The following is a 27,352-nucleotide window of genomic DNA, read 5'->3' as shown; positions in this document are numbered from 1 at the left end:
CTTTGAGCTGAGTCGATTGGTATATATATAACACTATGGGTCTCCGAGCCTTCTATCAAGAGTTCTGTTCTGGAGCAATGCTATAGCCTTTACGTATACTTAGTATACGAGAAAGGCAAAAATAAGAGAAGTCGATCAAAATCTAACTCAGCGACAGGTTAAGGCTTGACATAGTCCAGAATGGAGATCTTTCAAGTTAACCCTTTGCACTCAGGGTGTACACGACACATATGTTTAAGTATGAAAATCGATTGGGTGGATAGGGCATATAGAGAGAATTTCTGGCAATATTCCAGTAAAACAGTGCACGATATAGTGATCCAACTAAAGCTATAGAATGAAAGACGCACAGCTAGCAAGATGGATTGGCTTAGAGTCAAGATAAATTCGGCTTTAGTTTGATAATGAATAGACAATGGACACAATGGTTAATCAACGGCAGCTGTATTTTTCATTTTAAATTAACTTAACCTTAGACAGGATTTGGTATTGAATTAACATAAAAGAAACTGAAAGGAAAAATCTTTGTCCACAGTGATGCTGATCGAATAAAATAAAAAGCCCAAATAACATACAATATAGGAATACAACGAAAACCGCACACAACAGAGAGAAAACGTTTCTGCCTGCTAAACACTCGGTCACTGTCAGAACAAATAATAATAACTTAACGATTTCTGCAATTCCAAAACATCATATTTACACGTTGCCAAATATACGGATGAAGAATTTGGCTGGAGCTGTTCTCTCCGGCTGGCTTGGTTGTTGGTTTACGAACGGAGTGTTGTCATTGATTTGCGGAAAGCGCAAAACTGGGGACTGAGAGAGAGACTACATTACCCTAGAGGGAGATACTATCTACTTCCGGTTGTCGCTCGTCTATTTACTTTATTTGTTTCGATTTGATCGTTTAGCAAAAGGTTACGATACGGCTCTAGCTCTAGTGCGCGCGTGTCACGGTTGATGGTAAGTTCTTCTCCTGGCGAGTTCCATGTACGGTAGGACGACTTAAAATTAATATTTCGCATCTTTTGTTTTTACATCAGTACAATATGTCTAATAAAAATGCATGGTTTCATTTTTTTACAAGTTTCTGTTTTTTTGTTGTCTCGTATTATTTTTACAATTTTTGTATAACTATCTACAATGTGAAAATTTCTACTAGAAATATTACGTTTTAGCTACTAACAAAAGGTGAGTTTTCGGTGCTCTCTATTGAACAATATTTCGTTTGAAGGTTGAGTGCTTGAACCATGTGATTTTCCTGATACAAATAGCTCTGTCCAAATTTTTTGTTATAATTGAGAAATAATCTTTTCTCCGTTTTATACAAATTTCGCCATTACAAATTACTCAAAGACAATCTTTCTTCTAAAGTAACTTATCAATTAAAAAATGTCTTGCGACAGTTCAATCTGTCAAAGAGCTGGAGTGGAGTAAAAAATAACAAGGATGTTAACATGGCATTGCTCTAATTCTGCTTGGGATGCTGAACCGGCGGCGGAGGTGTTGGTTTGAAGCACTGTAACAGGAAAGCCGTATAGACGACAAAGCCCAGCGCAGTTGCGATGCATCCGTACATCAGAACGTTGAGCTCTGGTTGGCGGAAGCGATTCTTCCGCAGCCACTCCAGTACGTCCTGCTCGTCGTACATGTCACCTCGGTAAATGCTTGGGAATCGCTTGCGGAAGTACACGATGGCCGGCAATTTGGTGACTCCCCACTTGCGAGCATATCGAGGATCTCCCATTTTGACCATGGGAATGTCCAGGTTGTCGGTTTCGGTGTCGATCAGCTCGAGCCTCTCTAGCACGGCGTCGCTCTCGGCGTGGTCTTCTTCGACTGCAAAATCATCAGAGATTGAGTGGCACTACAAATTATCAAGTACAAAAAAAACTTACAGAAGTAGACGGCTAAAAATTCATTCTCATCCAAAAGTTTGTTCAACATTTTCCTATTGACCTCTTCAATCTCGTTCTTTATTTCGAACACATCCTGTGATGTCAACCAGTTCATTACGCGTTGATGGTCGTGCATATCTCCGTCGTATAACATCGGGATTTGTTTCCTAAAAAGCAAACAAATTGAAGGATTTTCACACAAAGAATTCGCCGCAATGTCCATAATACCTGTAGTACACCAACGATGGAATGGTGGTAATTCCGTACTTATGAGCAGCGTTCAAACTGGCGACCTTAACAAAATCGATACCGTACAGATCAACTTCACCGTCAATCATCTCCAGCTCTTCCAGGATGTCTTCACATTCCTGACAGTCCTCGTCATCTACCCCAAACATATCATAATTTAGTACGTGAGACAATTAAATCTGTTAGGTGTAATCAACTTACAGTAGAACACGCAAAGCAGTGGAGACTGCTCCATCAATCTGTCCAGCATACGTTCGTTGACTTCTTCAATTTCGTCAGCCAACTCGCGGTTATCGTCGTCGATGAGCCACTCCAGTACCGACTGTTCGCTCTGCAGATCTCCCTCGTACAGCAGTGGATTACCGTTTCTGTAGAATATAAAACATCAACATATTAAACCGATTGAACAGCAACCCGAAAACTGCTTCGAACCAACCTGAAGTACACCAGCGCGGGGAAAGTCTTGATCGAGTAGCGCTTCGCCAGCTGTGGATCCTGAATCTTGACCATGTGGATACCGAACACGTCCAGTTCGTCGTCGATGACCTCCAGTCCCTCGAGAATCTGGTCACAAATGTTGCAGTTCATCTTGTCTGGAAGAGGAAGTGGGACAAAACGGAAAGATGGGGAACAGTCAATTTGAAGTCGAACGCTTGGTGAGGAAAAGGCGCTTGGATACGCGGGTGCGGCCACAACAACGGTGCAACAGTTCAGTTAATCGAGCGGCTTTGCGGCTGTGCCTTAGCATGCAGAGGTTTTTTTTTATGCAAAAGACAAGTGCCATTCTAGCGATGGATGACCCGTGTTTTTGGTGATGTTTCATGGGCGAAAGCAGACGTGCATTCTGTTGCAATGAATAGAAATTAGGTGTTTTTATTTGGGAAAGTTAGCTATTGCAAGATCACATCCAAATATACCTGTACTAGAATTTCTGGAGTGTAACGTCGATAACAGAATGATGTAGCAAGAGCTGTGGACAAGGGTTGACTGAAACGTGAATCTCCTCTCGTAAGTCCGTATGGGTTAATCGAGAGGCAGCGACAACACTACCATTAGAACAAAATGTATGATTCTTTAGGTACCGTCAACTGGGGGGAAGATGATCATTTTTAAGACAAAACATGCAATAACAATGTGTGTTTACATTTAAAATCGAAACAAATATTTTCAAAACATGTACTGCTATACGTTGCAATAATCAACAACTTTAGTTTTCTGAAATGCGTTCGCATTTATTAAAATAAATTAAATTATCACACATTTTTTTAATAATCTGGTTTGGGGTGAAGTTGATCAAGACAGCTCTACCAAAACCATTATGACCTAGTAGTCAAAATACACTAGGTTATTTGTATGAATGTTGAATTAACTACGTAAAGAAGTCTAAGAAGTCAATATTTGAAACAAAAATAGCGTCATTTATGACTATCTCTCTCTTTCTTCCACAAAATACATTTTCATGATTATAATCGAAAAACTCGGATTTCTACCTAGCGGTAACATTACATGAACGGAGAATATTGATGACTACCGTTTCATAAAAAAAATTGGCACTTTTGACTGACACATCAAATGATCATCTTCACCTCATTTTTCCCCCCAGTTGACGGTACCAAAGGTGAATATACAATTCCCGACCCAGGATCTCTTGAATTTGGAAGAAGAGATCAGCCGAAAACCAACTTGTTGATAAACATTCAGTACTTCATTAGGTAGTTAGCAAGATTTGGAGCGAGGAGGAATTATCAGATTGATGAATAGAAGTGAGTTCCATCTGTAAAAAAGGTGATAATCTGGACCATGTGTTGTAGATGGGATTATATTTTGGGTACCTAAAGAATCATACATTTTAGTTCTAATGAGTTTTGTCCAGACTCTCATTCCCACGAATTCCTGAGAGAATTCACGTTTCGTCAACCCTGACCACAGGTTTTGCTACATCATTCTGTTATCGATGTTACACTCCAGAAGTTCTAGAATGAGACTAGTTTTGGGTACAGGTAGATTTCGATGTGATCTTGCAATAGCTAACTTTCCCAAATAAAAACACCTAATTTCTATTCATTGCAACAGAATACGTCTGCTTCCGCCCATAAAACATCACCAAAAACACGGGTCATCCATCGCTAGAATGGCCATGTCTTTGCATAAAAAAACCTCTGCATGCTAAGGCACAGCCGAAAGCCGCAATTAACTGAACTGTTGCATTGTTGTATTTGCCGCTATCCAAGCGCTTCTCTCCTCACAGCGTTCGACTTTAAATTGCTGTTCCCATCTTCCGTTTTTCACTTCCTCTTCCAGACAAGATGAACTGCAACATTTGTGACCAGATTCTCGAGGACTGGAGGTCATCGACGACGAACTGGACGTGTTCGGTATCCACATGGTCAGATTCGGATCGCCTGGCGAAGCGCTCTCGATCAAGACTTTCCCCGCTGGTGTACCAGTTGGTTCAAAGGTTTTCGGGTTGCTGTTAAATCGTTCAATATGTTGATGTTTTATATTCTACAGAAACGGTAATCCACTGCTGTACGAGGAGAGTCTGCAGAGCGAACAGTCATGCGGGTGCTCATCGCGACGATAACCGCGAGTTGGCTGACGAAATTGAAGAAGTCAACGAACGTATGCTGGACAGATTGATGGAGCAGTCTCCTGCTTTGCGTGTTCTACTGTAAGCTGATTACACCTAACAGTTAATTGTCACACGTACTAAATTATGATATGTTTGGGGTAGATGACGAGGACTCTCAGGAATGTGAAGAATCCTGGAAGAGCTGGAGATGATTGACGGTGAAGTTGATCTGTACGGTATCGATTTGTTAATTCGCCAGTTTGAACGCTCTCTGTACAGGAATTACCACTATTCCATCGTTGGTGTACTACAGGTATTATGGATTGCAGTGAATTGTTTGTGTGAAAATCTTTTAATTTGTTTGCTTTTTGGAAACAAATTCCGTTTATATCGACGGAGATATGCACGACCATCAACAAGGAACTGGTTGACATCACAGGATGTGTTCGAAATAAGACGAGATTGAAGAGGTCAATAGGAAAATGTTAGACAAACTTTTGGATGAGAATGAATTTTAGCCGTCTACTTCTGTAAGTTTTTGTACTTGATAATTTAGTGCCACTCAATCTCGATGATTTTGCAGTCGAAGAAGACCACGCCGAGAGCGACGCCGTGCTAGAGAGGCAGCTGATCGACCGAAACCGACAACCTGGACATTCCATGGTCAAAATGGGAGATCCTCGATATGCTCGCAAGTGGGGAGTCACCAAATTGCCGGCCATCGTGTACTTCCGCAAGCGATTCCCAAGCATTTACCGGGTGACATGTACGACGAGCAGGACGTACTGGAGCTGCGGAAGAATCGCTTCCGCCACAGAGCTCAACGTTCTGATGTACGGATGCATCGCAACTGCGCTGGGCTTTGTCGTCTATGGCTTTCCTGTTACAGTGCTTCAAACACTCCGCCGCCGGTTCAGCATCCCAAGCAGAATTAGAGCGATGCCATGTTAACATCCTTGTTATTTTTTTACTCCACTCCAGCTCTTTGACAGATTAAACTGTCGCAAGACATTTTTTAATTGATAAGTTACTTTAGAAGAAAGATTGTCTTTGAGTAATTTGTAATGGCGAAATTTGTATAAAATGGAGAAAAGATTATTTCTTAATTAAAACAAAAATTTTGGACAGAGATATTTGTATCAGGAAAATCACATGGTTCAAGCACTCAACCTTCAAACGAAATATTGTTCAATAGAGAGCACCGAAAACTCACCTTTTGTTAGTAAGCTAAAACGTAATATTTCTAGTAGAAATTTTCATTGTAGATAGTTATACAAAATTGTAAAAATAATACGAGACAACAAAAAAAACAGAAACTTGTAAAAAATGAAACCATGCATTTTATTAGACATATTGTACTGATGAAAACAAAAGATGCGAAATATTAATCTTAAGTCGTCCTACCGTACATGGAACTCAGGAGAAGAACTTACCATCAACCGTGACACGCGCGACTAGAGCTAGAGACCGTATCGTAACCTTTGCTAAACGATCAAATCAGAAACAAATAAAGTAAATAGACGAGCGACAACCGGAAGTAGATAGTATCTCCTCTAGGGTAATGATCTCTCTCATTCGTTTTGCGCTTTCCGCAAATCAATGACAACACTCCGTTCGTAAACCAACAACCAAGCCAGCCGGAAGGACAGCTCCAGCCAAATTCTTCATCCGTATATTTGGCAATGTAAAGATGTTTTGGAATTGCAGAAATCGTTAAGTTATTATTATTTGTTCTGACAGTGACGAGTGTTTAGCAGGCAGAAACGTTTCTCTCTGTTGTGTGCGGTTTTCGTTGTATTCCTATATTGTATGTTATTTGGGCTTTTTATTTTATTCGATCAGCATCACTGTGGACAAAGATTTTTCCTTTCAGTTTCTTTTATGTTAATTCAATACCAAATCCTGTCTAAGGTTAAGTTAATTTAAAATGAAAAATACAGCTGCCGTTGATTACAATTGTTCACTTGTCTATTCATTATCAAACTAAAGCCAATTTATCTTGGCTCTGCCAATCCATCTTGCTAGCTGTGCGTCTTTATTCTATACTTTAGTTGGATCACTATATCGTGCACCGTTTCTGGAATATTGCCAGACATTCTCTCTATATGCCCTATCCACCCAATCAGTTTTCATCTTAAACTTATGTGTCGTGTACACCCTGAGTGCAAAGGGTTAACTTGAAAGATCTCCATTCTGGACGATGTCAAGCCTTAACCTGTCGCCAAGTTAGATTTTGATCGACTTCTCTTATTTTTGCCTTTCTCGTATGTTCCGTAACAATGGACCATAAGACTTGGTGGAGGGTAATCGTCGTAAACTTTGGAATGCCACGGATGTGTCCTTGGATTACGATTCCCTTGGATGGATGGATCTTCGGAAGTGGACTGTATTAATAAAGAGGTTCGAATTAATTAACACATTAACACTTAATTCTGCTTTATTTTTGAAACACTCTACACTCTTGAGATTCTTATACGCGACTGTACCTTCGTTCCAAATTTTCCGCTCGCACGCTCTCGTTCGCCGCCGGCTTATGATAGCATTCGGGTCGCTGTCTTCTAAAGTCGACGCGTCAATATTGGGCATCGCTGCTGTGACGAACGGAACATTCTCCCCGTTGTACATCATTATCAACAGAACTAGGCACAGAAGAAAAGACGATGTTGTCCTCGATAGGAAGAACTGAAACCTTGTTGATGGGCCGGCGGTAGGTTGCTCCATTGGAATACGTCAGAGCTCGGACTAAGCCGTCATCACCTGGGTACAGCTGATTCTGCCCAGTTTCCAACTGAGCGGTGGTTGGTTCTTATCGTGGAGAGGATTACCATTCCAGGCCGCAGATTTGTTGTTACATTGGTTTTCTTCCGTGGCTGAAGAGTATTGAGGTAGTCCCTAGACCACTCGCCAGAAATGCTCACGCATTAGTTGCAGATGCTGCCATCTATCAAGTCGTTGACCTTAGATTCTTCCAAGGATGCTCGGCTGGAGCATTCAGGGTCGACCTATCAAGTAATGAGCTGGTGTATACCTGTGGTCTGATGAATCACTGGACAAACTAAACAATGGACGAGTTCAAAATAGCTTCTCCTACAGAATGTCGCCATTTCTTCAAACGTGAGCTTTACATTGCCTACTATGCGCTTCGGTGGAATTTCGTCGCCTTAACTGCTGCTTCCAGAGACCACCGAACTCTGGTGCGTCCGAGTGGAATGATGCCACTGGATTTCCGAACTTGGCAAAACTGTGGATTTTCTTCACCACTTGTTGGTCTTGGAATTGCTGGTTAACGCGTAGTTCATTCTCCGCTCCGTGAAAATTAGTAGCATTGTCCGAATGTATTTGCGCCATTCCTCTACTGCTAACAAATCTTCTTAATGACGCCAGGAAGGCATCAGTTGATAAATCCATAATTTCCAAATGCACAGCCTTCGTCGCCATACATACATAAACCGCAACATACGATTTCATCAGCATCGGACGATGTGAACCTTGTCTCACGGAACGGACCTGCATAATCCACCCAGTCACTGCGAAAGGTGGTGATGGCACGACTCTTGACGACGGTAGATTCCAACGGGATTGATTTGATTTCAACGGGATTAACACGAAAACATTTGACACAGGAACGAGTGACTTGTCGCACAGTAGATTTCGCGTTCAGGAGCCAGTATCTTTGGCGAATAACACTGATTAAACCAGCTTGTCCAACGTGGAGATGTTCTATGCAACGCACTAATCATTTTCTTTATTACAGGATCTTTGTCAGGGAATAATGAGTTGATGCTTCGATGCAAACGGCAATTTAGACGATCAAGCGCCCTCAACTCGGTAAGCCGTTTTCATACACTGGACTCAGGTTCAAGACGCTACATGTTTGTTTGAAACCACTCGTTGAATTTCATCGCCAAATGCAAACGCTGGATCACCTTCACGATTGCTTCTGATGCTTGACGATGTTCTACGATAGTGAGGAATTTGTTCACGGATTCGATGTCCGGATACCCGGCAGTTGCTGATAAACCTCACATATCCCATGATACGTTGGATTTTCCTAAACGAACTGATGCAGGAAGAATGGAAAAGGGTCGCAGCTACTTTCAGGCGTTCAACATGAGCTTTAAGCTCAGGAAGATGTTCTCGGAATTTCTTCAACTTCGTCGACCTCGTATGTACTCCTCCAGAATGGACATTCCACCAAAGGATGTTTTTTTCAGTCCTCCGGCAGCTGCCCTTTTGAAACGATGTCGGCAGGATTGTTGGCCGAACAAATATAATTCCATTGATGCTCTGTTTGATTTCTGTTTGTGTAACCGCAAGCCAATTCCTCACGAACGTTTGAAACTGATCCAATGACTTATTGAGTTATGCCAAAACGATTGTACTGTCGACCAAGGACAACTCTTCGAAAAGGCATCTGGAGCGCAGGAATCACTTGAACGATTAATTGCGTCAATAGAATGGCAGCACAAAGTTCCTTCCGTGGAATGGAAAGATCGTGCAATGGAGCGACCTTTGATTTGCTGCATAAAAGACGCAATCGTGCAGAACCATCAACGAAAATGCTTCGCAAATAGATGCACGCACCATAAGCCACATTTGATGCATCAGCGAAGCCGACGATTCATAAGCGACACTATCAGGAAATGCAACACATCGTGGAACCTTGATAAGTTGAAGTTCTGGCGACACTTGAAGAACAGACCATTTTTCTTGACATGTTTTGTCGATTGGATCATCCCATCCTGCTGACGTTCTCCACAGCTATTGTACCAATAGCTTGGCAATACGATAACCGGCGGGAAAAGCCCAAGTGGGTCGAATCTTTGCCACCTCAGAATAAATTTCTCGTCTTGTGGCTGGCTTATCTTTCGGAATACAACTGCTAGGTGGATTAGCAATCAAAAGACGTCGACGTTAGGATCCCACAATAAACCAAGCACCTTTATCACCTCGTTCGGTCCATATTCGGTTAATGGAACCCTCCTTTCACGATCGGCTGGTGGTATGTGTTCGAGGAATTCGTTCAGTTTGAACACCATTTGTGGATGTGAAATCCACCTCGAGCAAGAAGAAATTTTAGTTGATGTATGACCTCGATGCTTCTTCTATAGTTGGCACCAGACAGGGCATCATCGACGTAAAATCTCTCACTCGGAATGCACGATAGGAAAATCAGCGCCATCATCCTTAGCTAGCTGTACCAAACACCTCGTTGTGATGCGCGCACGCGGTACCGTAATAACCGTATTCAACTCAACCCGAGCAACACACATGTTTAAATCAGTCTATTATACTCATACGACTAAATTTGGTCATACATGAGTTATTCACAAATCCGGAATTGCTGCTGGAAAGCCGTGAGATAATGGAAGGATCAGCTCTCCAGAAGCAACGAAAAGCGGTTCCTGGCATAAGCCATCTTGTACATTTTTCTACGTCCGCTGAAAAACCATAAAAGTCGACATCGCAGCGTAATGGAAAATATCCGTTTTGCACACCGGACCGACCTGTAGCACTTCGAGGCGACAATTTAGACGTCTCCGATTTGGCCAGCGTCGAATACCACACGACACTTGGTGGTTGAGCTCGATGGTCGTAGGAACAGCATGTGTGGAAGGTAGTAGGTGCTCAAATTCGGTGGATCGTCAGCCTCCTTGATTTGACGGTGGCCAAGTTCCTCATATTGTTTGATAGAATTCGCAGTATGATTGCTTTGGCTCAGTTGCGTTCTAAGCGTTTCTCCAGCATCAGAAATCGTTTTTGCCAGAGAACGACAATTATCTAGCAGATCTACGTTGTCCTTGAAGGGTAATCTCACCACGAACCTGCCGGTTTCATTGCGCTCGTATGTTGACATAAAATGTGCTTCACAAGACGGTTGTTCGGGTGAAAGGAACACATCGGTACTTCCTCCATATTCCAGAATTGTTGATCATTTCTCAATGGTGTTGATTGACGCAACGTTGGCATTTGGTGCCGCATTGAAATGTACGCTCTGTTTATCACGCAGGTACCCCATCCTAGATGAGTGTCACGTAGTTGAAAGATTCTTACCAAGGCTAAAGTGGTCAGGCTTCAAAATATCGAAGAAAAGCTCTCCTCCGATAAGCATGTCGACCTTTCTGGATGGAAAAACGTGGATCGGCGAGCTGGATGCCTTCTGGAAGTTTCCATGAATCAAATCGATCCTTACGTTTGGAATAATACCAGTCACTTTGGAGTAACCAGGCACTCAATTTTGCTTGAAAACCTCCGTAGCTGATCGAAATTTAATGAAGACTTTATCTGGGCTACTCTCAAAGCGTTGATTCCTGTGATTGGACGTAGCTTGCATCTTAGGAACTCAAGGCGGTTTGCCATTTCCTCAGTAACGAAATTTCTTGAGACCCACTGTCAAGTAAAACTCACACGAATGTGGTCGGTTATGCTTGTCTATACCTGGACGACTGCAGTGAGCAGTAAGAACGGTCTTCGATGCTAACATGGTTACTTGAGCAAGTAGTGGATACGGATTGATCCACCACCGAACAGGAGGTTGAATGGCAGCTTCTTGATTGACGATTCGGTGGCTGTGGGCAAGCGACATTTGTTTTGCCCTCATGGCTGTTGTTTCGTCCGTTTCTTCGTGGAGGGGGGTGTCTTTTGCTGCATCGTTGACACGTTTTGCTCGACGTACATTCTCTCGACTGATGACCCTTGCGAGAGCAGTTATAAACAGTTCTCGTACCTTTTCTGCCCGTTGTGTGGCAGTTGGTAGAACGTTTCACATGAAGTTGAAATGTCCACCACCACAGATTTGACACGACGCTTGATGGGTACTGGAGCTTGTGGTGGCTGCATTTGTTTTAGCGGTGGCATCTTGCTAATGCTTGACATGGCTTTTGTCTTGGGAATTGTTGGCTGAGATAGAGCTCGTGATGATTCACACTGTTCCTAGATTTGGCAGTTCGTCTTGAGGAAGAAAATGGTTTGATCGTATTTCGGAGCTCTTCTCTCTGCGTGCGCTCCCAAGCCATTCGCGTTAGATCGTCCGAGCAGTTACGATGGGTACACTACGATGTGTTCAGAAATCCCAATCAGCTCTGTTTCTGGAACCGTAGACTTTCAACGTGACCGGTTGCTTCGCTCAGCAGGTTTTCCAGTTCTTTGTCCTTGACATTCTCTTTAGATTTAGCAATCCTCGTATATGCGATTCGACAATCACGCGTTTTCGTACCGATCCGTTAGACTTTCCAAGCCTGATAATTACCTTCGTTGATTATCTTCTCATCGTATGCCTGAAGCGGATACAATCAGCGCTTATCCAGGTGGTATAGTTTTGCGCCTCGATCATGCGCCATCAAGTCCTGGAAAATCGCCTGAATTTGGGCCAATTAGAATTGGTTCGCGTATTGGCTTTTAGCGGTTGCTGCTGGATGATGACTTGTGGTTGAGGAATGGAATAGTTCGTGGGTTCTCGGAGTAGAATAATTTTCATTTCCTGGACACGGTTGGACAATTCACTGTGACGATCCAAGCTACTATATTTCGTCCTGCTCATCAGGCTTCGTCAGGAATTAATGCCATGATTTCGCTATGAGGTGCTGAACTCGGTATAGATCGCCACTAGTTTTTCCTTCGTGCATTGCAGCTGGGCCAACTTCAAATTTCTCTGGTCTCGCAAGGTGAGTTGAATCCGCACAAGCTTTTGCTCGGCGTGCTTCTTTGGCGGAACAATCCTCTCAATTTCTGCATCGTTTCCGGTGTCACTCCCTCTTCCAAGTGAATCCTGAAATGAACCGGACGAAACAGATCTTGAGCCTTGCCCTGGAGGAGGAGGCAATTGCGATTGATTCAATATCGGTACGTTTTGCGATTGCTCCTCTTGCCGCTTTTCTTGTACCTGCTCTCCTTGCCTTGCTTCACCGGAGAATGTTCAACGGCATTTTCGATATAGTCTTCAACTACTCTTTTAAACGGCAACGTAGCCCGCGATGAATGTATTATTCGACACTCTCAGCCACTTACGGAAATGTTCAAACTCTTTGTCAGGCACTCGCGTGGATTAGTATCCAGACTCTTAGGTTACTCGCTCCGGAAATGTTCAAAGCTATTTCACCACTATAATCGCGACGGAAAACACTGTTCTGATTAACACTAACGCCGACGCAACTGTACCACTTTGAGCAAGCACGCTCTTGATTTGTCTTGTTTGAATTTTCAAAATGGCGTCACTTTTCGAACCACGTTCGTCTTGTTTGAATTTTCAAAATGGCGTCATTTGTTGAACCACCGAATGGGTAGTGTAAAAACAGTAGAAAAGATGATTTCCGGATTCAAGATGTGTAACGTGTTCTTTCGGGATGGATTTGGCCCTCCGTGTTACTGGAGACCTCTCGTGGATGGTGCCAGGTCCTTCGTTGGTACCTCTCGATGGCTGGATTCGATCCGGTTCGACTGGACAATTTATGTTCCGTAACAATGGACCATAAGACTTGGTGGAGGCAATCGTCGTAAACTTTGGAATGACACGGATGTGCCTGATTCGATTCCCTTGGATGGATGGATCTTCGGAAGTGGATTGTATTAATAAAGACCGGTTCGATTAATTAACGTAACACTTAATTCTGCTTTATTTTTGAAAGCTCTACACTCTTCGAGATCTTATACACATTGTACTTCGTTCAAATTTTCCGCTCGCTCGCTCTCGTTCGACCGGCATTTAGCGGGTCGCCTGTCTTCTTAAAGTCGACGCTGCGTCAATATTGGGCATCGCTGCTGAGACGAACGGAACATCGTATAAGGTTTGCTGACGTTAATCATCTTTCTCTTGCACGCGCACGGAGAGGATAGGATTTGTTTTCATCGGGAAATGCTTCCGAAGCGTTTCCCGATGAAACTAAATCTATCCATCTTGCGTACAAAGAAAGATAAAACGTCAGCAAGCTCTATACTAAGTATATGTAAAGGCTATAGCATTGCTCCAGAACAGAACTCTTGATAGAAGGCTCGGAGACCCATAGTGTTATATATCCCAATCGACTCAGTTCAAAGAATTGAGGTGATGTCTGTATGTGTATGTGTGTGACTGCGATGAGAGGATAATACGGGTAGTCCATCACGAAACAAGTTAAAATTTCCGTCATCAAAAATAATGTTAAGAATAAAGTAATACTCACCTGTTTCCAGATCTTGAACTACTATCGTTCTACCGTTCAAACTCACCTCACTATTTCTGCATACGTGCCTTCGTGAATCTCAATGACATATAGTCAATAAATAGACTACCAGCCGATATAGACTGCTGAAACGTATCAAACAACATCCCTATTTTCTATGTTCAGTATCCTGTTCACTATCGCCACTATCCAGGTACTTCTGAGGGTTTTGAGGTAATTTCCGGATACACTTTTCAGCATCGCTTCCCAGGGTTATATTAGGGTAAAAAGAGGCCGACCGAAAGTATATGTCGTTCGTTTTGAGCTTGAGTACTTGATCTCTTGCTTGCTCCACGTATCAGCAGACTTATAATAACGATTCATATTTTATTGCAGCTTTTTTCATTTTGAATTTTGATAAAATAATAAATTAGATTCTTCTCACTTATTTGTCGTGATCATCTTCCAAGGTTCCATGAGGATTAACTACTGGTCCATTGTTGAAGCGTTGACGAAGCATAGCATTGCGAAGCTTTGACCAGTTTTCCAATATGGTAAGGTTTGATATTTGCTCTCAGAACTTGATCTAACTTTTGAAAGTCGTTGAAATTTGAAGATTTTGCTTGATTTTAGTTTATTTGCTCATTTTGTTTCAGCGTAAAATAAAAAAAATATTTTGGCGGATTTGAATTATTTTGAAAAATCGGGCGTCATGAAAACACGTCTCATTTAACTCTCAAATTTAACTATTGATTTATCCAATGTATCAATTAAAAACGACGTCAGTCAATCAAACGACAACAAAATCAATCAATAACGGTGCTCACCTGCACTTTTGACAGCTGACCGACCTGATGCTCTTTGCTCTCAACGTGTGGTTGTCAATCTGGGTGTCACGCTTACCGAAGGTACTCACGGTATCGCTTCTTTTCTATGCAGTCATCGCTGGAACGTCGCTGGACCATCGTGTCGCTCAACCAGCGAGCGCTTTCCAGTTTGTGCTGCAGCGACGCATTGATGGTTGCCTGCGTCGCTGGAGCCTACTGAAAAGGTGAACCAGCGACGTTTCAGTCGAGCGACGTTGGTGAGACAAGTTCATACATGTTCTTGATTTCGTCTGCATCGACAATACGTGTCACGATGCGCTTGCAGTGATTGTCAGTAAAGAACATCGTTTAAAAGCGTGGTGGTTTTTGTTTTCATATCTGATCATCTGGTGATGGTAACGGCATTTTGCAAGACTGATTTTGACCTCTCTTATGACTTTCTTGTTACTCTTGTGTGTTTTCTTGTTTTATATTATGTACACGAGAAGACACCATCACCGAGGTAGGATTATTCTGGGTTTTTTTAATGAGGCTGCGTCTTCTAGATCCTCTGAGTCTGCCCTGCCGCGATGACCAGCTGGGTTCCAGTCTAATGCATGTTTATAGACTTCGTTTCCGCCCCAACGTAAGGTGTTTCAGTCGCTAACGGCCTCTGGTGACAACAACAATGGAACTCGTTGCTTGAGATCCAGTTGTGAGGCCACCAGGCACAAATTATTAATGCAGACATTTGTTGATGAACACCTGCAGTTGTTGATGTTCTTCACTGAAACACATCATGTTTCGCTGCGTAAAACGCACAGATTTCACGTTCCACGCTACCCCAGATCTATCCAGATTTTTCATACTCTTCCTCTCACACTGTTGACGAATCGACCCAAATTGATGAAAAAACCGTGGTTACTCACTTTTAAGTAGCCACGGTTTTGTTCATCAATTATGGTCGATTTCACAGTGTTAGCAAAAGCTATGTGAAAATTCTGAGAGATCTGAATAGTCGTGAAGAGATGAAAATTCGGATGTTGGTACTTTTGCTAGGGCGTCCAAAGTTACTAAGGCAAATTTGTCATTCTTAGACCCCTCCCTCTCTCGTAACACTTTTTGTATGGAAGTTTTAATTTTAACGTTGGAACTCTTGAAGGTACTGGGTTCAAATCAGAATTAAATTTAGGAACGTCACAAAATCATGTAGTTTTGAACGTAATAGAACCTTTATCTTTCGATGGATTTGGGATTTATATATTATATCAATCCCTTCATACATTTCCACACGGACATCAGAATGATATACGTTACGGACTTAGCGAGTCAATACGCTGATTAATGTCGATACGTATCTGCAGCGAATATGGTGATTAATATCTACTCGTCTAGACGGTTAATCATTTGCTTAACTGTATAACGTTTGCTGCGCTCATTCTATCGGAATCTACGGTGAATGGACACGAGATCGGACATGGAAGTGACAGTACAACGGCGTCGTAGCAGTCCCAGCCCAATGACGGTGTTCTGCATTGTAGTGTTTCTGCCAAATTATAAAAGTGCCGCATCCAGATAAAATTTCTCCTTGGTTCTGGCTCTGGTTTGTTGCAGTTAGTGACCAGTGCGACAAAATCGTATATGATGCAAACATATGATGCTAAATGGAGTTGATATACGTACAAATTGTGTGTTCTTTTTGATTGGGGATTGAATACACATTATGAAAATAAATCGTTTTTCAGAATCACCATTTTATAAAGGAAAATTTGCTGAGACAAATTTTGTTCAAAGTGCAAATTATAATCCTTGGCGACAGGAGAAAGTTGCCTTCGCCAGCTGAATCAGAAGCGCGTCGGAGGGAGACAGCAAAAATTTACTCGCATGGATGGTATCAGTAGCAGCTAGGGCTGTGTTGACTACAGCGTCGATACATATGCCTGGCGTATTGTAGAGCTCCATAATCGTCGGTCTTGGCCGATGTTCCTACAGTTTCCCCGAACGTTTAGGGTCCGCAGGTCCGATTCCACCGCGTGCAGCCAGCGAAGTCGCCGGCCTCTACCTGGTTCTCTGTGTTGAATATCGTTTCGCTATTCTTTCTTCCAATTCGCACTAAGTGACCAGCTCACTGGAGTCTGCCGTATTTTATAAGATTCACAATATTTCCTCTTTGTATACTTGATACAGCTCATGATTCATGCGTCTGCGCCACACACCATTTTCTAGTTTCCCTCCGAGTATAGTACCAGCACTTTTCGCTCAAAACCGAAAGTCTCTTCGTCCGCTTCTTTTTCAACGTCCATGTTTCATGCATGGCACAGGTTACGCAATCCGTAGAAGACAATAGCCACCACTACTGCATGCTCTGCGATCGATTCCAATAAGGTCGATGTCTCCGCAAACCCAGGAGCTTATCGACCGTGTGATGATAAGGCCGTTCCTCTGCACGCCAGATCTCCTGATAGCGCCCTCGAGTGCAATGTTGAACAATAAATTCTAAAGTACATCACCCTGCTTCAATCCGTCTAAGGTCACAAACGAGGTTGACACTTCGTCTGCAATCCGAATACTTGATTTCGAACCATCCAGCGTTGCACGCACCAGTCTAATCAGTTTCGCCAGAAAACCATGTTTAGACATTATCTGCCACAGCTCAATTCTCTTAACACTTCACTGTACTCCCGGAATTTATCATGGATTATCCGCAGGCTAAACATCTGATCCGTCGTTGATCGGCCCACACAACCTGCCTGGTATTCGCCGATGAAACTCCTCAAGTGGTCTCAGTCTGTTAACAGGCTGCGCGGCAGGATTTTGTACGCCAGTACGCCTATTTATATAAGTTTGTTTGTAATATTGTGTTTGGTTGTGTTAGTTTGCATGGTGCCGCCTTATTTTTCTGATTTTGATTCAGTGTATGGTTTGAAACATTGTCCCTGATTTATGATTAAGTTTGTCTTCGTAACAGCAAAGCTGGCCTTTGATGATAATATCGAAATACATACAATATTTTTTCCTCAATGTGGTCTACATTGTATTGTATACTGATATAGCAGATAAAAAACGTGCACCCCAGTTCAATTCTTTCTTCTTCTTCTTCTTTTTCTCCCTAATCGAAACCGTCCATAATGACTGTTTGTGGTCCGGTGACTATGACCATATTGATAGCACGGCATGTTTTGCAGTTGACGGCTTTGATGTTCGTTACGTCCTTTTGGTTTCTTTTTCTTTGTGAAACTCAATATTTTTAATTTTAGTAACTCATGTAAACTATAAAATAGTAACTCGAAATCGAATTTGGATCTTAGTATTCTAGTTGTGGGCAAAGCATTATGAGTGATCAGCGATTTCCGGAACCCCACATTTCACATTAGTCGAAATCAGTATTTTCATTCGCAAATAAAATTTGGAAAAATCATGTCCTTCATCAACCTGTTTAAAACTCTAACTTCCGACCAGGTAAGTCCTTGTTCAAGTACCACGAAATGAAATTGTTTCCTTTTCACCGAATATTCTTGGTACCTTGTTCGTCTTTCGGGATTTAGACCGAAGGAAGCATCCTTCACAAAAGCTTGTTATTGAACACGTGTGTCATTCTCCAGGCCTAACTTGGCGATGCATCGGCGACTTCGTTTCCTTCAATAGAAACATGACTTGGTATCCACTGAAAGGATGTTTTCCTATCTCCTGATGTTGAGAATCTCGACGATTAGAGAAGGACCAGCTTTGATTTCCCGTACTGCAGCGGTTCTCAACCTGTGGTACATGTACCACTGAGGGTACCTTTGCTGACCCAGAGGGTACCTCGGACTAAACGCGTAATGGCGGATGTCCCAGAAAACACAAAATCGTATACCATAAAAAAGTGCACAAGTGGAGGAATGCACTTATATCGCCTCCACTAAATATATACTTATCCGCTAACATATGCGGCTTTGTGTTGGCTGGGTATTATAATTCAAAAAACTAATGATAGAGTTTGATAATTTTCCTATTTCTTTATTGGCATTACATGGGACATTGCTGCCTTACAACTTAGTGTTCATTATGCATAGCCAATTACCATTTTGTATTCGTTTATCATGAGGCTAAAGTTCTAATTTCAAAATCGAAAATTACCTAGACCGGCCGGGTGTGCCAACCACCCTCAGCAATGGTCTTTGTAGCCGCGTCTTTCAGCCAAGCATAATCTATTAGGACAGTCCTCACGGAATCCAAAACTATTGCACTTACGTTCGAAACAGAACTCCATTCGAACAAGAGCACACACAACTGTCATTTGGGGTTTGAGGAAAACGGTGCAAAGTTTTCAATATTTTTTCTTCCCTACGAATCGTATGAAAGTTTAAAATACATGTTGCGACGCATCAAGCTCGAATAATAAAATGACAGTTTGCGTGGCTTCCGTTTTGAATGGTATGCCTTTGAAATGCAAGTTTGGTTCTGCGAGGATTGTCGTTAAGGGCTGTGGGACAAAAAAAAACAGTAATATGTGTTTTGTTTACAAACATCAGATTTGATTCTCATAATGTGAGGATACGGATACGGTCGCGTAATGTTGACTGCAAAATAAATCTGTTTTGCAAGATAGCGTTATCAATGTAATCTGCCTGATTGAGACAAAATGTTGAATAATGAGCATGAGCATGAGCATTATGACCGCACAATTCGTAGTTGCTACTCCGTGATTGACTAGAACTTGCGATGGCAGAAAACACAATAAATGGGGCTTGGGACTAGCTACCCATTCTCAATGTACACGTTTCAGGAGCTCAAATATCTAAAGTCAATAACAGCGCCGGCCACGTCCTTACGGTCATATAGGAAGGGAAGGATTATTGGTCCGACTCTCGTTGCTACTAGAGACCGAAACACCTCTGCATCTCACGATTGTCTTGGGATGGGATATCGTTTTAGTTACAAGGATAATTTATCTGGATTCACTTCGGAAGTGATGCGATCTATGGGATGAAATAACACTCTCGCTGTCTGAAATTTTCACTTTTTGATTTATTAAATTACGACGACCGGCCGATCGTTTTGCCTTCCGCACAAAGCAAAACTAAACTTCGACGACCGCCGATCCGCTTACTGGAGAAACACGATCGGATAAAACAAACTTTCCTTTCTTATTTATTTACTCACTCGCACAAAGCGAAACTAAACTTTGACGACCGGTCGATCCGCTGACTGGACTTGACCGGACAAAAACAAACTTTCACTTTCTGATTCATTTTACTCACCCGCGCAAATCAGAGCAAAATTAGCGGCGACGGCCGATCGTTTTGCCTTCCGCACAAAGCAAAACTAAACCGACGACCGAGCCGATCCGCTGACTGGAGACACGACCGGACAAGAAACAAACTTTCCTTTCGATTCATTTACTCACCCGCAGCAATCAGAGCAAAATTACGCGACCGGCCGATCGTTTTGCCTTACCGCACAAGCAAAACTAAACTGACGACCGGCTGATCCGCTGACTGGAGACACGATCGGACAAGAAACAAACTTTCACTTTCTGATTTTTACTCACCACAAAGCAAAAAGCTAAACGACGACCGGTCGATCCATGACTCGAAACAAGAGCCAACACGCACTGAACTAACTTTACTACCGGCCGCGCAATGCAAAACACAAAATTTCGGCAAATCGCGCGATCGTTCGGCCGTCGAAACAAGCAACGCACTGAACTAATTACTTTACTCGCGCAGAATGCAAATCACAAATTTCGGCAAATCGCGCAGATCGTTCGGCGTCGAAACAAAACCATCAGGCACTGAACTAATTAACTTTACTACCGGCGCGAATTCAAATCACGAAATTTCGACAAATCGCGCGATCGTTCGGCCGTCGAAACAAGGAGCCAACACGCACTGAACTAATTAACTTTATCCGGCCGCGTCAAATCTCAAAAATTTCGGCAAATCGCGCGATCGTACGGCCAAATCGAAACAAACCAACACCACTGAACTCTAAGAACTGAACTCACAAATATTTTGGATAAACTGGAATGTACCAAAATAGTATCAACACATAAAACTGATTACATATATGTCTACAGTTTTTTTGTGATATTTTTCTCTCCTGTCTGGCACAAATTGGTTTATTTCGTGATCGGATTTTAAATATCCTGCCTGATTGAGATAAAATGTTGAATAATATGTTAAAAACATGCTTCTGAACTTAAATCTAGATTCTACAAGATTCGAGGAGCCTTTGAGAGATATGATGGCCTTTGTTCTGAAAGGCTCAGTAGCTTCGTTGCAAGAGGCTGTGTGCTAGGAAGCATCCCTTAGATAGCTCGTCTAGCCTCCTTTCAAGAGCTTCGAAGCAACGTGCCAAAGAGCCTGGAAGCCTCTTTCAAAAGGCTTGAAGCATCCTTTCTAAAGGCTGCGAAGCCTTTTTATATGATGCTCAGGGACCTTGTTCAGGGCAAAACATCCTTTCAAGTGCCTGAAGCATCCTTTAAGAGTCTGAAATGCGTCCTTTCAGACGCTCCGAAGCCTCCCTTTCAAGAGGGTCAGGAAGCCTTCTTTCGATCGATCCTTTCGAAGACGATCGAACCTTTTTTCAAGGTATCGGAAGCCCTAGTTTCTAGAACTCAAGCCTCCACAAAGGGCTGAAGCGTCTTATCACCATGGAACTAGAAACCGTCCTTTCAAAAGCTCATAAGCCTCCTTTTAACAGGCTTGGAAGTCTCCCTTCAAAAGGCTCAGGCTCTTTCAAGGGTTTGAGAAGCGTCTATTCCAGATGCTCAGAGGCCACCTTCTTAGAGGCCTTCTTAGAAAGCCTCTTCAAAGGCTCGCGGAAGCATCCATTCAAGGAGGCTCAGAGCCTCAAAGTCTCGTATCTTCAAAGTCTTGTAGAGCTGATGTATAAACTTAATTTGAATTGAAAAGTTTCACGGAATAATGAAAATTTCAGACAACCTTTTGGGACCGCTTGTTTTTCGGGCTCGTTTTCATTATCTTATTAGTTACGCTTTTGTATTACGGGAAAAGTAGGGGTAACTCGAAAAATCAAAATTCGAAGGGGTATCTCCTAAGAAAAAGATTGAGAACCGCTGCCGTACTGTATCCAACATTAAGCAGGATGATTTCGAATCAGTAAATACCACCACATCTTGTATCCTTTGCTCCTGTATGAATGACATGGCTATCCTTATCGCTGTAAGTTCGGCACTTGATGCTGGTTCCCTCTCGCAGTTTGAAGAAGGTTCTTACCGATACCGACCGCGCATGTAGATTTCTCTTTCGATGCGTCCGTGTAGATTAGGGTTGCGTTGCGTTGCGTTGTACGGGTATTTCGTGGTTGCATACTGATAGTTGTCATGTATATTCTTTACCTTTCTTACCCCAAGCTATGGTTTTCCATTTGGGATTCAATGGAAATCAATTAGAGATCCAAAATGATAAAACATGAAAGCTATCATTGCCGGCCGCCATCTTCTCCGTTACTAGGAAAGGAAGAAATGATAATTGACATCTACTTAACGAGGCCAGCGACTCACCGACGCCCTCACTAGATGTCAAGAATTGGATAGTGGTAGGGTATGTGGTTTGGAGTATCATTATAAGCAAATGATATAAATTTGTGGAAATACGTTGGGGAGTGACTTTGCTAAAGAAATTTATGTCACTCCATTATCGCTCGATGATTTTCCTCGGATGGGGCGAAGGTATGCCTTGCCCTGGCTAATAACCTAGGTTTAAGCGCACTGCTCGCTCTTTGAAACGAAAAAGAGCAAAAAATTAAATTCCCTTCCCCTGATATGATAATGATTTGATCAACAAATGGATTCTAAGTGGATGAATAAATGAGGTAAACGGCTGAAACAAGCCTCTATCATTGACACAGTTTGCATCGCTTACAGAAAATATCTGCTTTTATAATCCATGGTTCCCTTATGAGTTAACTAATACAGTTTTTTATTCCATGGTGGACTGTCAATCATTTAGCTACGCACTATGGCTCCTATTTCAGTACATATACCTATAAGCGTTGTGCAATATAATACATCTATAGCGTCACCAGAAATCCAGAATTTTGGCTTGACCAATTAAATGAACCTTTCAAATATTAACTAGATGCTGTTTCAGTTCCCGAAACACTGTGCTTTAAGATTTATCCATATAAATAACATATCCATAAATATCCTCGTTTGTTTCGTACATTATTTCCATGGAACAAACGGTATTCGTTCGTACATATTTTTTAGTTTATAATTATGAATGGAAAAGGAACGAACTTACCAAATAGTTAGTTACACATACTACCAGTACCGTATAGGATCTTCCGCACCGTTTAATAGTTCTTGGTCGGCAGTCGTCCTTCTTTCGAGACAAACGTACAATCATCGGTTCCCTCATACGGCGAATGTTGTCTCATAGGGTATACCTTTAGGTTTCCAGCATAATGCCCGGTCTGAGCGACGCGTTGTTGATCTCGATGGAGGTTAGCGTGGATGAATTCGGTTGCTGGGCGAACACTTCTTGGGTAGCACTAGTCAGCAAATTGTTGCGCGTCGATCTCCATTTTTGTGATTTTAAGTCAGACAAGACAATTATCAGCAGCAACAAACTTTCGCAATAATGAATAATCCAGTGATTTTATATCCACAACACTGAAGCTCGTTTATTCGGATTCATCAAATGCACTTATTCACATATTGCGAGAGACCGCATCGTTTGGACCATTGGAAAACTTTTTCACTATATTATAAAGCTTATGCATGTTTCCTATACGTCCAAATCGTCGATTGAGAATTGCATTTATTCTTGAGATGATACTTATTAAAATAAAATCACTTATTTCAGTTTTCATAAAATGACAAAACATGACCGGAAAATTTTACAGGTTGTGCCACAGATTGCTTCGATCTCCGATGCGTCCGTGTAGATTGGTGGCTCAAAAGCACTTTTCAGTGCATTGATGGGCCGCCTTTTATTCGGTTTATTTGATGCCTGATGTTCTGAACAACATTTCAGCCAAATCGGTCAACGTTTGGGCGGTGCTAAACTCGTTGGAGTTTATATGGAAAAATGTTGCGAAAGCATCCCAAAACAGTGATTTGCAGTTGGACGGCACAATTTACGATCAAGAACCATAATACTTTCAGTTCTTGTAAAATAAAATACAGAATGTTATGCTGAAAACCGCGAGAAGATTAGAGCATTATTAGGCAAAGATATTAGCATTTTACTGGAGTGTTGTAGGGGCGAATTTATTTCTTTTCAAAGGTAAAAGACGAAATTTGCTCAAAAAAACAATTGCGGGCTTCAAATAGAACCAAATAAGAGGGCGGCCCATCAAAAAATTGAAAAAAAGTTTTTCCATACTAATTTGAGCCACCCTAGTGTAGATCCTCTAAATCCTCGGTCTCCCTTGTACTTTCCGTTCAGCAAGAACAACGCTATTTGTTTGAGCCTTATTGGGATGATGTTTTGCTGTCATAACGTGCTCCATATTCGGTTCAATATAAACTAAACATGACGCATGGAAGCTCATACTGACCATAATATTGTCAAAAATTTCTCTACGTTTTAGGTAAAATTTTGCCATGTATGTATATTGTACGTATGTACAGTAAGCTCAAGAAGCGCCTTCCCAAGATATTATTTTCCTCCATGTATCGGGTTATTGCTCTTTTGTATCGAACTCCTGTCGAATGCTTCACTGGCGTTGTCTCCCGGTAAGGCGTTCAACAGTGTTATTGACAGTGCATCCAGTTACTTTCCTCAGACATTGATTGTTCGTGACTGCTAATTCTTCCGATTAGTTTGACTAGCATTGTTTGTATTACACCGTATTCCGCCTTGCTCCTTACTGGTGCTTCATACTTATTCTGCTCATCACTTGTGGATGGGAAGCATTTTTGCCTTTCTCGACACAAAGTTGACAGAAGTATAATTTCACTCAAAAGTGTGTATGTGTAAGCCCATAAATATTTTTTGTTAAACGCGTTTCATATAGTGGAAGCTTGACTATAGATAGTAGAGATCTATAGATGAGCGAAAGCATGGCTAAGTCGATTTTTTGCACGTGCACCGTGCATATGACAGTCTGGCCCTTAACGTTTTCATTGAAATCGGTATGCTCGTTTTGGAACACGTTTGACAGTTCGTTTGGAGACAGAGAGTTTATCTTCGCTTCATCTATATATTCCACCTATCTATAGGCTGACAGATTCGAGTGCAACTGGTTTTCATTCGATAACAAATTTCCTAGTTGGACACTATTGTTTTTGTTTTTAATAAATCAATCAGTTTGGATTATATTTTTATTTTTAATCAGACAAAACACAAATGCACTTGAATCATTAATCATTTTAGCCGTGGCGCACCTACGGTAACCCACAGTAAGTAATTTTTAAGCAACGTACTAGAATTGCACAAATCTTTTTACTGCGAAATAGGCAATAAGCACGCATTTACACATTAATTCGAATTCAACATATTGAATCGAGAAGGCATCTCCTCCACCGGTAGGATAAATTTGGTTTTTATTCCAGATATAACATTAACCCATTCCAGTCGATGCGATAAGTTTTCTCCTGAGTTCTCTATTGCACTCGAATCCGGCCGCGATCAAAAGTGACTCCAAGATATCGATGCGTCCGAGATCATTTCGATCTTCACTCGTTGATTTTTTATGTTTTTTCTCTGTTGCTGTTCAAGAGGTTATAGATTTTGTTTTTCTGGATTATATATATAGGTATATGAAAGTATAGGGAAGTGCACCAGTTTTGGCAACAGGTGCCTATTTTGGCCAACCCTGAAAATGCATATTTTCAAAATAATCAATCAGTTAAAAGCGCGTTAAATCTTGAGGATATACTCTTGTTGGAACTAATAAAACCCTCCCGAATTGCTTTATTTTTGGAGTTATTCAAAATTGGCCAAATTAGGAACATGGCCAAAACCGGTACAGTTCCCTTATGAAAGGTATATGAAAGTCGAGTAAAGAAGCTGCCTGTGGCAGCCCATTATTGATTGTTCTTTTCAGTATCCTGTCCCTCATTTGGAAAGTGATGACTCTGTTCTGTAGAAACGAAGCAACCCAATTCGCCAGAAGTTGTGTATTCACTGCGTTGAATGGGTTATTAAGGTCAACGCAAATCATCGTTGTTATCCATTTCTCCCTCTTGTTTTGTTGAACGGTGTTCGTCCGTAAAGCCAATGCTTGGTAGTCGATAGATTTTCTGAAGCCAAAACAAGTTGGCTCAGTATCTATACTATCCAAATGATCTTGAAGTAGTTCAAGTACAGCTGTATTCGTGAGTTTTGTTAGTGTAGATATTCAAAGAGATTGGTCGCTTTCCTTGTGGAGAGTTGATCCTTGCGGTTTCAGTAGCTAACAACTCGTATAACCTTTAGTTCATCCTTTAGACGACTCTCATCCACATATCGTTTGTGTCAAGTATTATGCACGTGACGCTGGGTTGTAGCGATTAATTTCGTAGCTGATCCTATCTTCGCCTTGTGCTGATCTGATTCTTCTTACTGGCAAGAATCCTATCCCATCCCATGTTGTCTTATCCATGATGTGATTCTGTACAACACATAGCTACGGATTGTCTACTTGTAGGTCGTTTGGCCGAAGTGGGTATCTAAAACTTCCTCTGTAAATTCTTTGTTGTCAAAAAGCTTGTTCTCTTGTTTGAATGTTCTTTTTCCCGTCGTCCTACCTATTCTTAACCATAGTTCCTTGGAACTTGTGAACGGTGTGATTTCGTCTGCCTTCTTAACCTCGCTTCTTTTTGCTCTTAGGAAGGCGGCTGCCTTTTTTTGAAAGCTATTAGATTTTCCTGTGTCGAATTGCCACGCTTCGTCGACTTCTTTTGACCACTACATTTTAGGCTCTCCTATCCTTTTTCTTATAGGCTTTGAAGTTCTTTAAACCTGTTTAGAAAGATCCTCTACATTTATTGCATGTGAGTTCAACCTTGCTATTTCTCCTATTTGCTTCTTATTGTAGACGTATTTCACTTTTGGCTTCTTCTGGGTTGCTATTTTTTGTTTCTATAGTCGTTATGATGGCTACCCAAACCGAAATCTTAGACCACCCATTCCGCATTCAAATAGATGTCTTCTTAACAGAGTGTTATGTCGATTGAAGATGCCTTCCTACACACTTATTTTTTTTTTACCGGGATCTCAGCAAAATGGTCGCTTTTGAGATTCACTTGCAGCCTCCTCAGCAATCTTTTTTTACGAGATTTCTGTCAAAATTGCTGACAATCAGCAAATATTTTTACCGAAAATCAGTAACAAACGCCATTTCTTCTGAAATATCAGTTTTTATTTTGCTGGCGCACGGCTGTTGTGGTTTCGCCGATCAGCAAATAAAAAGCTAAAGTGTGGACCGCGATTGGTATTATATGCACGTACATGACCCGTTGTGTGAAACGATCAGAAAATTCGCCCACGATCATTGGAATCGTTTCCCAAGATTTGATGATGTGCATTTATATCGCCTCCAAGGACAACGCGTTTGTAATGGCGCACTGTGTTTTGGCCGGTTTTGATGGACTGATGTACACTGATAGTACCACCAAAGCCAGTGACAATATCCGGATACCACAGGCTTATGGAATCCGACAATCCTGGCATTGGATTTGTATAATTTAAATCTTTATGCCACAATGTGACTGCTCCCCCGTGGTTATCTGTATTACGTAACTTCTAG

At 41.8% G+C, this 27,352-nt stretch overlaps 1 protein-coding gene across 8 annotated transcripts in view; it reads right to left on the bottom strand.

Annotated features, from left to right (window-relative positions):
• Positions 1-420: 420 nt before the first annotated feature.
• LOC134210806 (uncharacterized) overlaps positions 421-27,352 on the bottom strand; it is a 188,191-nt gene continuing 161,259 nt past the window's right edge. For all 8 annotated transcript variants that reach the window (XM_062687094.1, XM_062687095.1, XM_062687097.1 and 5 more), the window contains 5 exons: positions 2,587-2,743; positions 2,352-2,518; positions 2,130-2,286; positions 1,902-2,068; positions 421-1,842 (listed from right to left, as the gene is read on the bottom strand). In XM_062687094.1, coding sequence (XP_062543078.1) covers positions 1,472-1,842; positions 1,902-2,068; positions 2,130-2,286; positions 2,352-2,518; positions 2,587-2,743 — 1,019 coding nt within the window. In that variant the 3' untranslated portion in view covers positions 421-1,471. The remainder of the gene's footprint in view (positions 1,843-1,901; positions 2,069-2,129; positions 2,287-2,351; positions 2,519-2,586; positions 2,744-27,352) is intronic.

The sequence above is a fragment of the Armigeres subalbatus genome, chromosome 2 (assembly GCF_024139115.2).
Source record: "Armigeres subalbatus isolate Guangzhou_Male chromosome 2, GZ_Asu_2, whole genome shotgun sequence".
NCBI lineage: Eukaryota > Metazoa > Arthropoda > Insecta > Diptera > Culicidae > Armigeres > Armigeres subalbatus.
The sequence above is the reverse complement of the archived record's forward strand: the minus strand, read 5'-3'. Positions and strand labels throughout refer to the sequence as shown.